We start from the raw sequence: 18,380 nt of genomic DNA on the forward strand, positions 1-18,380 counted from the left end.
GTGAGATAGGTCAGCAGGGGAGGGAGGGAGAGAAAGCAGAGGAGAAGAAGAACATTTTGAGCTGCTTCCAGAACTTCAGGTGGTCTGCCTCAGGTTTGAGAGGGGCACGGCGGCCATTCCAGAGGGGGGCACTTGCAGAGGAGAGCGATCTATGACCCACTCTCTGCCTGGAGAAGCGTCTAACCCTTAGCGAGTTGGAGGTAGCTGATCGAAGGTCTCAAGAAGGAAGTTATTTCCGAAGAGAGCATTGGATGTAGTGCGGTCCCCGGCCGCAGAAATCCTTGTGGACAATGCAAAGGGTCTTGAACTTGATTCTTGCCGCCAATGGGAGCCAGTCGAAAGATTTCAAGGCTCGAGAGATACGATCCCTGGGCTTGAGGCAAAGGATAAATCTCGCCTTGATATTTGCACCAATCAGGTCAGCATGCCAAGCATAATTGAAGGCGAGTATTTGTGTGGTGTGTGGCTATTTTGGGTGTGGTCAGATTCGGTCAGAGTGAAACAGCAAAATAAGGACTTTAGGCAGTGAAATTTGGTGTATGAAGGCAGAGATAGCAGCGAGAATGAGGAGGGTTGTTGAGAAGGTAGAAGGAGCGAGTTTGGTTGAAACAAATAAGGCTAGCCTGTCACATGATTAATAAGCCTGTCTAACAGATTTTAATTGCATCCAGATTTTAGCTTAGCTCAACCACTTAACTGCCAGGAAAAATGTTCCTAATGGTATTCCCCATGCTTCTAGGAAGAGCAATCTCATCCTTGACACTAGATAACTAAACAGATGTATGAAGAATGACACAGGGGAAAACTTAAGGAGGTTGAAACTTGATTGGTTGTTAAAAGGGAAGATTGTAGCTAGCTTGATAAAATATATTAGCACTTTATTTATTTTGCCACGTTTACATTCCAGATTCCTTTCATGGTGGCATGTCTAATTTCATGTCCCCTGTATACATTCCCATCCCACAATTCTGGGCAAGACGATCTGAAAAGTATTAAACAGAAAACAATGTAATTTTAATCAATGTGCTCTCCAGCTTTACAACATGGAGATCACTGAAACGTTGTAGTCTCAAATACAATTTATCTTGCAAAACAAATTTTCCCTGCCTACATGAGTCCGACTATTTTTCTTACACAAGCATTCATTTCTACAACCAATGTTATGGATATATAGTCTAAAAGATACTGTGCATTCTAATACACTCCCTCTAGGTTTGCTTCTAGCTTGACAACACAATGTATTTGGATGATAAAATTGCAGTTTTTCTGCAGTGTTTAAATTTGTTCATTGGAACAATTTCTAGACTCTTGCTTTTCTGCATTATCAAGATAAATATGGTATGGGACAAAGGTTACTTGAACATATACTTATTGGCACCTGTACATTCAATTTGGATGCCCCTGTGCAAGTGTGAGGTAATGAATGCATAGAAGATGTGCAGGTCATTTGAATGTAGACAATGGGCAGCTTGAATTTGGTTCCTGCAGGTTTGAATTAGAAAAATAATATTCTCAAGTATGTGTTTAATCTGCTCTGAACACATCTGCAGTCTTCTCAGAATATGTATGTGTGGCCTTTAATGAACACATGTGTGTGATTTTCACTAAACATGAGTGGGCTGCTTTCAATCTATATGTGTGTGTAACTGTCAATCTATGTATGCATGCACAGCTTTTAATAGTCTTGTGTGTTGTTTTCAGTCTGTTACTTAGCAGTTTGGGCTGCACTGCCCTTTTGAGGTGGGACCAAGCCTGATTTGCATATGGTCTTTCCCCTTCTGTAATGGCTTGGCAGGCGAAGAACTGTGGTCTTGAGGGTTGCCCAGAGCAATGCCAGTGGTTAAGATTCATTCTAAACCTTCCAGCCATCACCTCTTTGTTTTTGCTTTGTTGTTTTCAGTCTACCTGAGGTTTTGGGCTTGAGATGTACTATTCCACACTAAAAATGTACAATGTTAAAACATCCTTTGACTGTCACCTAACTCATGGGTCTGTTTATGCCTCCAAAGACAAGGGAATCCAAGGACTTAACCCAACTACTCTATTTTCCAAGAATAGCATGGGTTTTCTGTAGTAATTTTGGTGTTTCAAAAACATATCAATTATGAGTGGACTCAGAGTGGGCGCAATTGTTCATGATAACACACAAGGCGGTAGTGGTTCGTCTTCGATATGCATGTGTAATTCTATGACCGCATGAACCAAGGATTCAGTTAAGTGGATATAATCCTAAATCAACACAATTTACATTCAAGTGCACAAATGCTATCAATTTAAAACTGCCCATCTGAAAAAATGCATTAGGCTTTAAGGAAGTAACATCTCACTTGATATATATTTTGAAAAGGGAAACCACACTGTGCTCCTATTCTCAAATTGTATTTGCCTGGACTCCCATCCCTCTAATCCCCCTAGTTACTCTGGTCATTCTACAGGGACATTTTGGAATTGTGTTGGGATTTCATTTACCTTTTTAAATGTCTGCATTTGTATCAGTATTTCAGGTGGATTCAGATCTCCCCCTGGCCACCTCTCTCCATTTGTATCCCAAAATCTTCAATGTTCGTCTCCCTATATTCTATAATATTTCCTCTAGCATCTATCAGGATGCTTATTATATATTGTTTACCTCCTCCCAGTTCTTGTGACAGTGGTGTGGTTCCACTCCTAATGGTAATTACCAATTATTTTTTTTTAAATAAATACATTTGGAATTAAATGCAAGCTTAATAAAATATACATCACTGCAATCTAGGTAAGTGTGCTTGATTCAATACGTGAAACAGCAGTGTGTGTCATACATTATAGGAGATATGTGTTTTTCACATTTTTCTCCTTATATGTACATGACACCTTATGTGAATGTGTATATGGTTTGGAAGATATAATTTCTAGCTACAAAATACACATTGTTTTGTGTTGATTGGACCTCGCATCATAGAGGTACAATTATTTTGACTAATTAAAGCATTTGGTTTTAATAGGTAACATATACTTTCCTATCAAGCTTGAAAGTGAAGAAATGTTGGCTTCATCCTATAGAGGGCATTGTTAATACATCTCCTGTATAATCTTATTTCATTATATTAATATATTCTAGCCAGAATGTGTTTGGCCTCTAATGAATGTCAGATAAACTGCTGCCTGAATTCAGCTAATGGATGTATTAGGATGCCAATGTTTTTACAAATAGTGACAGGTATTTTTGAAGCCCATTGCCCAAGCCCATTGGCCAGTATTGAGGTTACAGGGCGGTCTCCTCAGAAACCTCCATCAGCACAGTAGTTCAATGGTTCTCTGTGTGCGCTCATGTCTTGTAATTTTCATTCCTGAACTGGGGTTTCAGTTGTGAGGAGAATTCTCCCAAGCTCCAACAGAGCCAGTCTTTTCCAAGTTTCAAATACACAATGTGATTCAAAGTGAAATACATGTATAGCCGAACTAAAGGGGACTTGGATAATACGTTGAAATGGGACCTTTTACATTATTTCAGTTAAAATTAAAAATGCTAAATATTATCACTGAGATTATATATAGCATTCTGTGCTAAACAGGTGTACATAAAGGCACTATAACGCAGGAGCTACAGTAGAGAAAGAAAGCACAAACAATACTACTTTTCGGGAGCCCCCTCAACTGTCCAACAACTATACCTGAGTGGGGCTGTTACCTATGCTTTGCCTTGGCCTATGCTGCAGAACCAGGAACCAGATAAGAAGCACAAGAGCAGAATCCCAGAAAATGCCCAGACGGTACTGCAGTAAATAAGAACGCACAGATCAGAGGTCACAGCTTTGGAATTAATCTTATGATATGAATGGATGTGAGAATGCCAGATGTGGGATTTTGTTGCTTTATATTTAAATAGATTTTGAGTCCCCCTCCTGAATGCTACAGAAGCCTCTGAGTGGAATGATAGTGACATGCGAGAGCATCAGGACTGATGGCACCTCCTTGTTGCCGGTGCCCTGGAGATCAGTGAGGCCTCTAAAGCTGTTGCTAAAGGAGAGTACCCCAACCCTGTCACAAGAAAACACATGCACTTTGGAGGACGTGGGGATTCAGTCGGTTGGCATGAATGGATTCACCATGGCATATCAGTCAACTACTAACGATTTCACCCCTCTGCACATACCTCTCAAACTCTAACCAAACACAACCACAAACCTATAACACAACAATCCGCACAAACTTCACTACACTGCAACAAAACCTACCACATAGACTCGCACAACAGCACACGACGACTACCGACCAGAAAACACCCCAAGCCCAGCCAACGGAATTCCGGGTTGAGGCCGCCAACAGCACATCACTGCTCTCGTGGACTTTTCCAGCTTACTCCCACTAACTCACCCCCCTCCGTTTTTCAGAGCTGTCAGAGCTCCAGTGGACGACTCCGGTGGTGATAGTGCGCGGTACAAATATCCTTTAACATTAACATTAACATTTCAGGCCTTCTATACTTGTGACACTTCTATTCATCAATAACTATTCTATAATCGACTGCTGAAATAGAACTGCAGGAGGCAGAAATGGAGACATAAGCAAGAAGGAGTATTTGATTTGGGGGGGGTCTCATCTTTCATATACACTCTCACCTGAGAAGACCCATCGCTCCACACGATGCCGCCAGAGCTAATGATGAGGTATTGTCCATCTTCCGCAGTCGGGTCTACCTTGCCAACTTTAACCAGCTGGAATTCCTCATCAGCGAGGATCTGCACATTCAGTATGTCATAGGCAGCCGGGGCGTCGCCGTTCACATCAAAGAAGATCTCCCTCCCAGTGCCAGTCTTAAAGTGCACATTTCTCAGATAGTGAAGGACCTGGAGAAGGCGACAGTACAGAAACACAACACTATCAATATCGGAACACTGTGCACAATGAGACAGCGTCTAAATCCTACTGGAAATGTGTGTTCATTCTCAGACTTGGTTACAGTTTCAATGGTTCACAATTCTGCAGTATTTCTGAGTAATTTCCAGGAAACTCATTTACTGTTACTGCCACTGGGTCTGACGGATTTACCTCTAGATTACAAGTAGAGGTAAGGTGGTGTTTATCTCCATTTTGGGAGTGTATAGGACTCCATAGGTATGACGGCGGCTGCATTCACTTTGCTGATTTGTTGGAGATAAAGTTTAGGAATTTACCTCCAGCTCAACACCATATTGACTCCACTTCACCTCCAGTCTCGGAAATTGGTAGTGCATTACAACGAGTGGCAATTCCGTTACTGCTTACAAATTTGACAGTAAATGAACGACCACCAAATTATTACCACACCACAAAACTTGAAATACCTGCAACAAGCTATGTTCCAGTGTCATCCATCCTTCAATATTTAACTTTCATCAGAAACTCATGTGGAGTTTAAGTGCCCCCTGTGACCTGAACAGCGAGCCATTGCTACAGAGCTAGTTTTGCACTCTAAAAATAGGTTACATGAATTAGACTAAGAGTTATTAGTCTGTACTATCAAACTATTATATATTATATTATTTCATAGAAATATTATAGAGCTATATATGAATTCTCTTTTTTTAAAGCACCTTTAATCAATGTATCCTGACTAAGATCGTGCAACACATGTGTAGAGGAGGAGCCAAGTACCCCCACCACAACCAGTTCACCTACATCACCTATGCTGCCTATAGACTTTATACCGAAAATATGAGACATACACGGAGCAGCTGAATTGACAAATGGCTGAGTACCAGTAAGACTACCAATACCTAAGAAAATCCTGGAAGCAAGATTCCCATTGAGAAAGCCATACCTGTACACAAAGAAGCATGACAGTCGTTTAATGAGATTCCTGAAGAAACAGAGCAGATAAGTGGCAAAGATGAATGGTGACGTCACACAGAGTTACGCTGACATATATAGAAGAGATGCAGAGACCAGAGAATGCAGATATTCTATAAGGCATCAAGAAAGTATCGAGGATAAGTGACATCTTGGGATCAAGGTGAAGAAGCTTATGCCACAGAACTGATGAAGATATCAAGTTAGTATACACGTGTACAGATGCAAGAAACACAAGCAGCAAAGTAATCATGAAGCTATCCTTATGCTTTATAGTGAGTAGTTTGCGGCAAGTGCCAATATATACATATATACAAATGATTAAGTAAAGGATGGATGTTTCCACTACGCATTATAGCAGTGCTGAACAGTAACGAACAGGCCCCATTCTTGTGTATCACAGTTAAAAAGAAGTTGAATTAACAAAATGAATCTCAGAAGGCAGAGTTGGATGAGCCAAGAAGCCAAGGTCTTATCAAACTGGAGCAAACTGACATTGGATACAAATCGTGTGAAAGAACAGAACTCATGTTCTGAAGGCATGGACAAAAACAAAAGACGTCAGAGGTCTGTTAAGAATTAGTATTTGAAATACACCAGAAGCTTGATTGCATGGTCTCTAATCACGTGGAAGGATGAAGCTGGACAAACGAGGTGGTCACACCTACGCACAAGGGCAGACCATACTTTCAATCCCTGAATTTCTCAGAGTTAAGAGCACTCTCAAGGACGAATTTCAAAGCCCTGATTGACAGTGGACTATTGAGGTGATGATAGATTAGTATGCTAATTGGTGGGAAGCTGGTGCTAAGGCGAGCTCACCAGCACCTGGATGTTTGGCCTGCCTGCTGCTAGACATAGGTGGAAAAGTACTGACGGAGGTTAGAAGCCAACCAATTATAGAGGACCGCGTAATTAAGGGTCCTATAGTTTTGTAGCCAATCGGACGTTGTACATTTAGTGATGTTCATAGTGGCCATTTTGAGGGGAGGGCTTAGTTGTCCCACCTGATTTTAAGAACCCTATCACTTTCATTCACTGACTCAAGCTAGTATAGAAAGTATACTTAGATACTCACTCAGAGCCTATCATTACTGCACATAGGTTTTTGTAGTTTGCCACGTAGGATACAATGGTAGTACGCAGGTTAATGTAATTGATGACTAGTCTTGGGTATAAGAACCCTGCTTTTTTTAAGATGCATTGAGTAAGATGGTAAGATGATCGAACAAGTGAGTTGATGTTCATTGTGTTTTAGATCATTGAAAATAAAACAGTCTTCCTTTTGCCAAATTACCTTAGCCATTTCAATTATTGATGTATGAAAACAAACTGCATCCTCATCCATCTCCAGGGTATTGCTACTTGCCTTAAAGGGCTGGAGGGGTTATCCAGTTCATGTGGTAGCAGAGGATGGTTTTGTAAAAACTCCATCGCCATAAGTAAACTTTAGAGCCCCGGAAATATCGCACAACCTTTGCCATTTGGCTGATAGGACGTGAAGCTCCCTGTAGATAGTGGTTAGTATAAAAAACCAAAGCCCTTGCAAGGGCCTTGAGCAGCTGAGCAGACGAAAGTTTGAAGAGGCGGTAAAAGAGGCGTACAATCCTGAGAGTTGTAAGAAGAAAACATGCTATTGGTGAGTAAAAACTAAGGAGCATGGCAAATTGATGCATGTGTAGTGAATGAAAGGAAGTATTAAGGGAAAAGAAGAGTAACGGAGGGAGGCGGGATAAATGTGACATAAGAATAAGAGTATTAGAGATATTGAATAGACATTGACTAGAGTGTTGCCGAGCAAGTAAAGAGGTATCGTGAGAGAGGCCACGATAAAGAGGATACGCCGCGTACCTAAGTTTTAAAGAACGTCTGAAGAAATCTTAATCTAGAGTCCTGTAGCGGAATGCATTGAAAACAGTTATGATTAAAGACAGATTTAAAGAGATTGATTTAAGTTCCGTTCAGAGCAACGTTAAGAGGGTAAGACAGACCCCGGAGAAGAGCTGTAGAGAGAAATATATGTGACCAGTTCAGTACATCTGTTCATCTGTTTGTTTCATGTATTCATGTATTTGAGATGATGTCATAATTGAACAATTGGTGATAAAAGAGAAGCACAAAAAATGCAGAAAAAAATGTACTGTTTGTAAATTGAACTTGATGGTTGTTTTTTAGCAAGATTAAAGTACCAAATTGTGATTGAAGGTATTGGAGCTGCAATGTTTAGTGCACTCTCATGCTGTATTGATTTTTGAAACAAAGTTTTAAACCTGTGATAAAAGTAAATAAGTGTTAAGAGTCAAAGAGGGACAGGTATAAGAATGGAGGAGATTACTCCACTCATGCATCTCTGATAGGCAACTGCCTAAACATGCACCCAAGCTTAAACAGTACAGTGCCGAATGGGTTAAGGGAACCACAGACAAAATGTTTATTCCATGGCCGCAAGGAGGGTCACTATCAAAGGCAGTCTTGCAGCACATGATGACATATTTGCATGCTGCATATACTGGGAAGAAGCTGGACAAGCGACTTGCGAGCTTAGGGCTTTGGAAAATGTACCAACAAGAGAAAGATGAGCAGCTTCCTTTCAATTGGATAATTAATATATGCATGGAGGGGGGTGAAGAGCCTTCTGCTCCACCCACCCCGGTTGAAATGGAAGGCGAGAATAAGAAAGACGATGGGTTATACGCATTGAGGGAGCTTAAAGCAGCCAAAGGGTATAGTAACCCCACATACGAGACACCCGTGCAAAGCAGTGAGGAGGGCCCAGAGAAAAATACTGAGAAAGATGTAATCTCAAGGTCCCTAGGGACAAGGAGAGACGCAATAAGGAGAGAAGCGATCGCGCAAGCACATCTCTAGATCTAGGAAGAGAAATCAAGAGATGGACGGGAGAGAGAGATCAAACTGACGAGTTTGCGATTATACAGAACGAATGGATGGGCAGTCAGATTTTGTTTAAACTCAATGGTAAAAGCATTGAGGATGTAAGGCAAAGGGAAGATCGAGACGAGCAGGACAAAAAGGATAAAGAAAGGGAGGAATGATTAAAAGATGAAGGGGTGAAAGAGAAAATAGACAGACGAGAACTGTTGTATCAAGACGAGCAATTGCAAAAACAAGAGAAGGCAGAGGAGCAGAGAAAACATGACAATAGACAGAGAGCAATCGAGGAACAGGAAAAGCTTAAAAGAAATAAATAGAAGAAGAAGAGCAAAAGTTAAGAGATTAGAGAACACAGAGACGAAGGGATGAGGAGATACGAACAGCAAATGAGAGAAGGGATGCGAAGAAAAATGAGGAAGACAGGGTGACAGAGGAAGCAAGAACGCAAAGAGAATTTGACAATGATATAGAATGCCAACGAAGGCAGAGAGCATGCAATCTTGATTGCCTGGAAAATGAAGTAAAGAATCCTGATTCAGAAATTGCATGGGCAGATATAGAGGAATTTTTTCCAGAATACGAGTCATTACCAGGCCCGTCTAGAGCAAATCTAGAAGACGAGTTTGACTCAAGGAGCATTGGGGAAGCAATCGATAAAGTATATCATGAAATGAGAACCCACAAAGAATTAAAGGGGAAGAGAAAAAAATTATTGACTCGAGAGTACACAGCTGTACGAACCAGAGGGAGCCTCATGTAGCACGAGGACAAAGGAGCTGTCTTTAGATATACTGACTCTGAATAGAGATGAGGAGGAGAGAAGTTTCACGAGTTGTGTACAGGAGATGTCAGACTTAGACAGAGATACCTTTCATGGGGAGGAGACGCATTTGGTCCTGAGGGATGCTTTTCTATAGATAAGGAAGTAAGGTGGTCAGATTTAAACGCACCTGAACTCGTGGCGTTAGAACCATTGACACAATCAAACCAACCGAAATGGCAACTCCACGGTAAGAGGGGGGAATCGCCACCATATGTGAGCAGATTGAGGTCATTGCCAGGAAGAAGGCTGTGCGGGAATATCACCCCAGCGGTGGATAGACAAATGATAAGAAATGAGAATGAGTTTGGGGCTTCACAGTTTCCCTTGTTAGAGAAAGGGGGAGCCAGACCTCAGTATATACCTGTAATGCTCACCTGATTCCCACGGAGGCGCAGATCTGGCTTAGAGTGCTGATGCTTCTTCAATGGTGAAGCGCAGGACTCTGAAGATGGACAGGAAGGCCCCTCTACTCTGGCTTCTCTGGCTCGCAGGAATATACCCCTGTGCGTGAAAAGGGAGTATTACCTACAGACAGAGTAATGCTCAAGCCTCCCACTCTCTTCCAACCCTCCACGATACCCTTCCTCGATTCCCCGTGAAGTCTCGCCTTAGGGTCAGGAAGGATGAGTTCTCCATCCTGCTTCTGATGCAGGGGCGCGTTGAAACCCAGTTACTTCACTGGATTGAGGTTTGATGGGAGTTCAAATGAGCTTGACTATTCAGGTAAGGCGCTGTAAAAGTTATGTTGCAAGTTCAAAAGTTCAAGCTTAATAATAATGTTCATTGTCTTATTGCAGCAAGCGCTAATGCTTATGTCTTTTTTCCCCTTGGGGGCCGGGGTTCGGAATGCCGGAGATATGGCGCCGACCCGAAGTGAAACGTGCAGTTCCAGTTCTGGATGAGCGCTCGGGAACTGTCTTTGCATACGCTCATTCAATGTCTTTGTCTTTTTTCCCCATAGGGGCCGGGGTCCGGAAAATGCCTGGAAGCGGCAAGACCCGAAATGAAATGGGAATGACCCAACAGGTAAGTCTTTTTCCCTTCCTTCTCTCACCTTTTGTTCTTGTCTTTTTTCTCTAGGCCGTAGGAAGTGGCTGTGTATCCGGATGATTGCTGCTGAAGATGGAGGCGCCCAGGAAGGGTGAGTGAAATGCAGCGCTGCAGCGATCGTAACAAAATGCTTTTAAAAATGATTTCTTCCTTTTCAGGATCGTCGGTGTGATGTCTCTGTGGTGCAGATTTAGCTGGTAAGGTCTCTTGTCTCCCTTTGCAGGTGACCCAGGATGCTGACAGGCGTGGCTGAAGTCCAGATGCAGGAGCTGACACGGTGAGCGTCCAGCTGCGAGGAGCAGAACAACGCGAAGCGTGAGTTGCTGATCGGGCGTGGTTTAAATAGCTTTGGAAGAAGATCCTAGTATGTATCCTTCCACCGATCAGGTATGTATCCTTCCCCGACCACACCCGGGTGGAAAGTAGTCCCACAGGTAAAGTAGTTCCATTCAGGCCTCAAGAGGGCCTGGATGTAGCAGCATGGTCTGCATCAGGTAAGTGCACATTAAAACACTTGAACACATGTCTAGCTTTATGAGCCTGGCGCCTAAGGCGCCAGGACAGGGGTCCAACATGAGCCTGGCGCCTAAGGCACCAGGACTGCGTCCAAAGGGCCCAGCTTGGGCCCGCTGGCACTCCCCTGGGGGAAATGATGCCTGCCTCTGGGGTTGCTGGGTCGGACCTGGCTCCTTGGAGGTAGGCGTCATGACAATACCATGGCCTCAGATGGATAGAGATCAGTTAAAGTGTAAACTCCCGAGCCTGACTTCCGGGGCTGGAAAATGGATACATGAGTTAGAAAAAATGACAGGAGGAAATACGTTAGCTACAGGGTCTCCTAATCGCCATACTTGGTGAGAAGGCAGATGACGTTTGGTCACAGGCAGGGTACCCTGGTGTTATTGTAGTCAACACTGCTCATGATGGAGCAATGTTCAATAACTGCAGGGCGGCAGTCTGGAAAGTGCCTGTATCCGGACATGTCCGATATGGGAGCTATAATGACAAATAGGATGAAAGAAGGAGATGATCCGTTGATTTACATTCAAAATTTTCAGGAGGCATGGGCCCTTGAGACACGTGATGCTTGGAGGAAATATATACCAATATTTTATCATATATTATGCCAAGGGCTGCCAGAGACAGTACAGAAGCAGCTCAAAAAGTTAGTGGGTATAGAAGCGAAATCATGGTCAGAGATTCAGCTGACCAGTGCGCATTATTGCAGACGCCTGCAGGAAAAGAATTGCAAAAAAGACGATATAAGGAAAGGCAAAGAAGCAAAGCTAGTGCAGAAAAAATTGTCCAAATATGCTGTTGAAGGGGCAATGCTGGCTAGCGTAGACAGTTTAAATTCACAGCAGACAACGAACATGCCGCAAATGAATAATCAAAGGCAGTTTGATCAGGGTAATAATGGATAGGATAGGGGGTTTCTCTGTTGATGGAGAGAATCCTTTCACAGGTAATCAGATGAGATTGCACCTGCAATAGGACAGCTCACTGGGAGACCTGATGTGGTCAATACTATCAGTGACGCCGAATCCCCATGAGGAACCAAGGGCTGACGTCAGTATATGAGGCAAAGGTTTTCCATTTTTAGTAGACACGGGTGCAATGCGCTCATGTATACGAGAAGGAAAGTTTTCAATGTCTGGCAATGCCATGAATACTCAGGCTGTCATAGGAGCTACAAGCAGAGTTCCTTTCACAGAAGAATTACCAGTCTCTATAGGAGAGTGTGACATGTTGGTGCCATTGGTATACTCGAGGCAGACACCTGTCAATATATTGGGTCGAGATTTAATGACAAAGTTGAACATGACAATTTCATTTACTGATGAAGGCGTAGTGTGTTCAACGCCAGGAATGCATTATTTAAACGTGTGTGAACTTATCATGGCATTTGCAGGACGGGTAGCCATGAGAGCGATACCTTTACAGCAAGAGGTTTTTCATTATGGAGTGCACATTCTGTGGACATGGCTGCCAGGCCTAGATGGCAGAACGATGAGAATACCTGATGAATTTTGTTTAGACCAAGAATACCAATGCTTGAAGAGGAGGGACAAGTTTTTCCCTTAGAGCTGCAAACAGCCATAGTGTGAGGAGAAATGACATTGCTTGAAGGAAATGATGATGAAGGCAGAAGATGGTGTGAAGTAATCGCCATCGGGGAAGGGTACAGACTCACCGACGTCACTGATGATGATCTGTTTGGATATAATTCATCTGATGACGATGAAATATTTGAAATGAGCATTACTTATTGGGTGAGAACAATTAAAAGAGAAGTTCCTCAGAAAATGATGATTGCACACAAACGTCTTGAGTATTTTGATTAAGATATGGCGAAAGTTCCAGTTTGATTATGGACCACAGGCCCCTATGACATAGGCCTGTAGAAGGGGGTTGGAGAAGTGAAGATTAAATTGAAACCAGTAGCAATTTTACCTCGGGCACGACAGTATCCTATGTCTCGAGAGGCAGATGAAGGTATTTTTACAATGATTTCCGCCATGATGGATCAGGGCATCTTAGTGACGTCAGAGTCACCATGTAATACCGCAGTGTACCCTATCAAGAAATCTAAGGGGGGGGTTGTGGCGTTTAATCCAAGATCTTAGGCCAATAAACCAGATTGTAGAGGCTGAGTTCCCTCTAGTTCCTAACCCATCTACGATCTTATGTAATATACCTGTTGAGGCACAGTATTTCACAGTGATTGACTTGAAAATGCGTCTTTCTCAATCCCATTGCACAAAGACTCGCAGGATCTGGCATCATTCACGTTCAGACAAGATCGACTGAAAAGCACTCGTTTACCACAAGGGTATTGTGAGTCTCAATCGATTTTCAATAGAGTCCTCCAGATGGACGTAAGCAATATTAATTTAGAGAGCGTTCTGTTGCAGTGCGTAGATGACATTTTAGTCTGCAGCACAACAGAGGAAGAGTGCAGACGCGATTCTGTTCAGCTGATGATTACACTCGCTGACAAAGGATATAAAGTTGACAAAGAGAAGTTGCAATATTGTCAACAAGAAGTGCCGTACATAGGCCAATTGATTTCACATGAAGGAAAGAAGGTTACTCCTGAAAGATCGGAGGCCATTTTGAAAACAGCCAAGCCACAGACAATAGAGCACATGCAGAGATTTTTGGGATTATGTAACTACGTCAGAGCATGGGTCTTTGACTACAGCTCATGTATAAGGCCTTTATTACAGGCTTTAAAGAAAGCACAGGAAACTTAGGAAAGAGTTGTGTGGACTGAGGAAATGGAAGAAGGGTTTGATGAATTGAAAAAAGCAATTTTCACAGCTCCAGTTTTAGGTATTCTTAATTATGCTCGGGAATTCTTTTTGTTCTCAGATACATATTCTAGTATTATGACAGCAGTACTCACGCAGAGGACTACGTTGGGGTACAAGCCCCTTGCATATTACAGTGTAATTTTAGACCCAGTAATGAGAGGCCATTTTCCATGCAAACAATCTTTAGCTGCCACAGCATTCGCGTAGAGAAGGCTGCAAGCATAGTGATGGGATGTTCTATGACGTTATTTGTTGAGCATGCATTATTTGCTATTTTAGAGAAACCAAAAGGCACACTGACATCTCAAAGGGCTTCTGCCTATGAGGTAGTTATATTGAATCCAGCGATTAAAATAGTTTGATCAAAAATAGTGAATCCTGGCATGTTTCTAGCTGAGCCAATGATAGAAGGAGAGCCTGTACACGATTGCGCAAACTATGCGGAGTTCCATGATGAAATCCCTGGAATAAAGGAAGGGGGAGAGATTGTTTTCATTGATGGTTCCTCAAGGTTCGATCAAAATGATGGGCAGAGATATACAGGTGCCTTTGTGGTGAAGCACACGACTGATGGGGAATTTTGGGTGCTTATAAGTACACGCTTACCATCTCATTATTCAGCAAAGGTTGCAGAATTGTTGGCATTGATACTCGCGCTCGAGAATCATGCAGACCAGGATGTAACAGTGTACAGTTACTCCGCCTATGTGACGTTGACAGTGCATGCAGGGCTAGCATGTTGGAAAAGGAGGTGCTACCTCCGAGCGGACGGCACGCCGATGTAGCACGCAGTCTTATTGGACAGGCTCATTAAGGCACTACAACTCCCAGTGGGCATTTCAGTCACTAAATGCGCAGCTCACACTAAAGGAGCAGATTTTATCTCACATGGAAATCAAGCAGCAGACACTGATGTCAATTGCATAGCAACTGCAGATAAAGTGATGATGAATGTGGAAACGCCTGATGTGTATGAAAAAATGGTTGTCAAAAATGCAGCTAGTGGAGGACCAGCGGGAAGCACCTCAAGACAAAAAGAATTTGTGGACACGAAGAGGGTGTTCTTTAAACCCCTCTGAAGCATTGTGGTGACAAGACAGCACTGGTAAACCAGTGATGCCTATAGCATTATTAAGAGTTGTGCTGGAACAGCTACACTATCCCGTGCATGTAACTAGGGAGAATCCTGCTGCAACTATTGCTGAGGATTGGTTCTTACCAAATCTGTTAGAGCATGTTGCATTTTTTATGACAAATTGAATAGTCTGTCAGAAATTCACAGCTGGTATACACTGCGCACAGTTAGGGGAGTTATACCGAGACCCAATGGCCATTTTCAGCATTTGCATATTGACTATGTCGACATGATACAAGTATGTAATGGATATAGATACATGATTGTAGTGGTGTGTCCCTTTTCAAGGTGGATTGAAGCAGGTCCATGTACACACCCAGACTCCACCTGTGCAGCAACATTTTTAGTGAGGGAAGTCTTTCCTAGATGGGGAGTATGTGAAGTCATGAGGTCAGATAATGGTCCTCATTTTGTGAACCAGATATTTGAGCAGAGAAGCTAGAGGATTGGGCCAAATCAAATAACATCATATCTAAATTTCAAACGGGATTCAGACGAGGGATGTCGACAACATTAAATGGCATCATCCCGAGTCTCTTAGCAAAGCACTCGAAAAATTATGGCGAGGGCCCGATATATCGAGCATGGGTAGACCTCTCCAGAGCTTTTGGCCTGGTAAACAGGGAGAAACTATGGGCTAAATTGAGGAGGTGGGGTCTCCCAAGCATGCTCCTGGCTATATTAATTGAGCTTCACAAAAACACCTCGCTCATGGTTAGATTAGATGAGGCTGGTCATCTTACAAATAAAATCAGCGTGGAGCAAGGAGTGCAACAGGGGTGCATGGGAGCCCCATTTTTCTTCAACCTTTATTTGGCGGATCTGTTTGATTTTCTTCAAAATTGGACCATGGCAAGCCCCAAATCCAACTCTACTAAGGTTCATTGGCTCGCCTATGCAGACAACATTGTCTTGATTGGCAGGACAGCAATAGGCTTGCAGCACTTATTGAATGGTCTAAGTGAATATACCAAACTTAATGGTCTACAAGTAAAATCAAAGAAGTCCAAAATTTTGGTGCTGAAACATCCGAAAAAGCAAATTAACTCTGGTAAATGGTTTTTTGAAGGTGAAGCGATCATGAGGGTAGATGAATTAGTCTACTTGGGCTACACGTTGTTTGCTTCACTTTCAGTTAGCAAGGTGGAACTAGAAATAAGATCTAAGGTTGGGAAAATAATACCTCAGATGAAAAAGATCTTCTTTGAGCTGTGCAAATTCTCAATCAAACCATTAATAAAGTACTATAACGCCAAAGTAGTTCCAGTGTTATTGTAGGGACTGGAGGCCCAACCAAAGCTTTGGGACTTAGACTGGTTAAAAGTAGAAGGTCAGATTTGGAAGAGCTCCTTGGGACTGCCTAGTTGTCTTCCTATGCAGGTACTAAGGTTTGAACTTGGCCTGAAATCGTTGCAGTAACAAGTAGCCTGGAGATTGCTATCTTTATACAAGCTAATGATAATCCAGCAAAATAAATCCCTCTATGAAGATTTCAAGTATCATCTTCAAATGGACAGATCCAAGATTCTTCAGCAGTTGGATATGAAAGCTAAAAGCAATCTGGCAGGAGCAGACTCATCGGTAGCAACTCTAAAAGAGAATCACACGAAAGTAAAGAAAGACCTGTGAATAATGGATTGGATTAAAAAAGGGATGGAAATGAGCCTTGTAAAACCAAAGAACAGTTTTCTAGTAGTGGAAAAAAAAACTGGGAGAACTGCCTAAATATCTGCTAAAACATCCAAGCAGCGAATCAAGATCTGTCTTTCTTAGGGCGCACCTAAATCTAATTCATACAGGCGAGATCTTAAACATCTGAAGGCAAAGTCAGAACTTAATCTTGTTTTGTAAAATATGTGTAAATCAAAATAAGCAAAACCTGCACCATTTGCTTTTAGAATGCGAAGGGACCTGGGAAACCAGAGCCCTGTACTTTATGAAATTTGTCCATAGATTGGAATGCTTGCAATCAGGGAACTTTTGGAATCGTTTGATCACGGGGGAAAACACTGCCTTGATGGTTCTCTTAAAACTTGGCCTGATACAAACAAGCGCTTGGCAGACTGGGATTAATGTTCTTTAAGAAAAACTGGTTCAACTTATTTGAAGAATTTAATAACTGAAGAGGAGGTGCAGGTTTTTTGGTGAAATGAAGGTTGTCTTTTTCTTTTTCCTTTGTTTGCTTTCTCACTTTCTTTCTTTTAAAGGTATGTCTTCTGATTGGTAGAACTGTAAAAAAAGAACTGTAAATTCAATGTTGATTTTAAATTGGCAATAATTTGATTTTTAATTTTTTGTAAAGATCTAATTTGATCAAAACACATTTTTATTTAAAGCAGAGATGCTTGTTGCTTGGTATAAAGCACAAGTTTTCTTCAGCTTATCACCCATAGGGGAATGGGAAATGTGAGAGGCTCAACGGCTTGCGTAAGGAAAGAATAGCCAAGTTGAAGCTTACCTTGAAGAAATGGTGGTTGGATTGCCTACCACTGGCATTATATGCATGAATGAACCAGCCAGGTTCTGATCACCATCTCACCCCCCATGAAATTGTGACGGGAAGGTGAATGAGAACACCCCTCACACCTCCATCCAGAGTTAGCTCAGCCAACTTCGTATTTATTAGGGTTGTAATTATGTGATTATTTGAATTGTATGACTTCAAGCATCTCTGTCATTTCAGGTCAGTTACGTCGAAGAGGGCTTGGGGCCGTGCAGAACACAGAAGGAGATGCTGCAACAAGTGAATCTCAGAAAATACATCTTCCCCAACTATTCATCGGTGATGCAGTCTTAATCCGCTACCATTCAAGGAAGAAGTGGGACGAACCTCGCTTAAACGGCCCTTTCATTGGGGAAGACGTCACGCCGTCTGCAATCAGAGTTCAAGGCAGACGTGCATGGATGTCCATAGGTGACATCAAAATTCATGCTGGAGAAACCCCACTGCCCTCGCACCCATCAGAAGCAAGTACAGGCTTCGGGGAAGAACCACAGCATGTGCAGACAAGGTCTATGATGAGGAAGAAGGATGTAGAAGCTGACAAGTGAAAGGTCAAAGAGTTCGTTGGACTGTGGCTTTGTTCGGGACACTCTTTTAGGCCATTCATAAAGGAGTGAGAGAAGCTGATTCGAAAATACTCTGTGCACTGATTGCATGGTGAAGGAAAATATCTTTGTTCTTAAGCCACATGAGCTTGATAGACATTGGACTGAGGCATGCTAAAGCCTTGATAAGAAGAGAAAAATATGCCAAATTCTGATCGTGGTTTTGACAATTGAAAAAGAGTACAGTATCCTGATTCCTTCCATACTGAGTTCCTGTTTGGATTTTCCCATGGTATTACCAATT

At 42.4% G+C, this 18,380-nt stretch overlaps 1 protein-coding gene across 1 annotated transcript in view; it reads right to left on the bottom strand.

The window, feature by feature from the left end:
• Positions 1–18,380, bottom strand: part of LOC138528222 (vomeronasal type-2 receptor 26-like) — a 190,405-nt gene that overhangs the window by 36,410 nt on the left and 135,615 nt on the right. The window contains exon 6 of the mRNA XM_069639679.1: positions 4,602–4,829. Within this exon, the coding sequence (XP_069495780.1) occupies positions 4,602–4,829 (228 nt within the window). The remainder of the gene's footprint in view (positions 1–4,601; positions 4,830–18,380) is intronic.

This window comes from Ambystoma mexicanum, chromosome 7q, assembly GCF_040938575.1.
Source record: "Ambystoma mexicanum isolate Mex_15411 chromosome 7q, UKY_AmexF1_1, whole genome shotgun sequence".
Classification (NCBI taxonomy): domain Eukaryota; kingdom Metazoa; phylum Chordata; class Amphibia; order Caudata; family Ambystomatidae; genus Ambystoma; species Ambystoma mexicanum.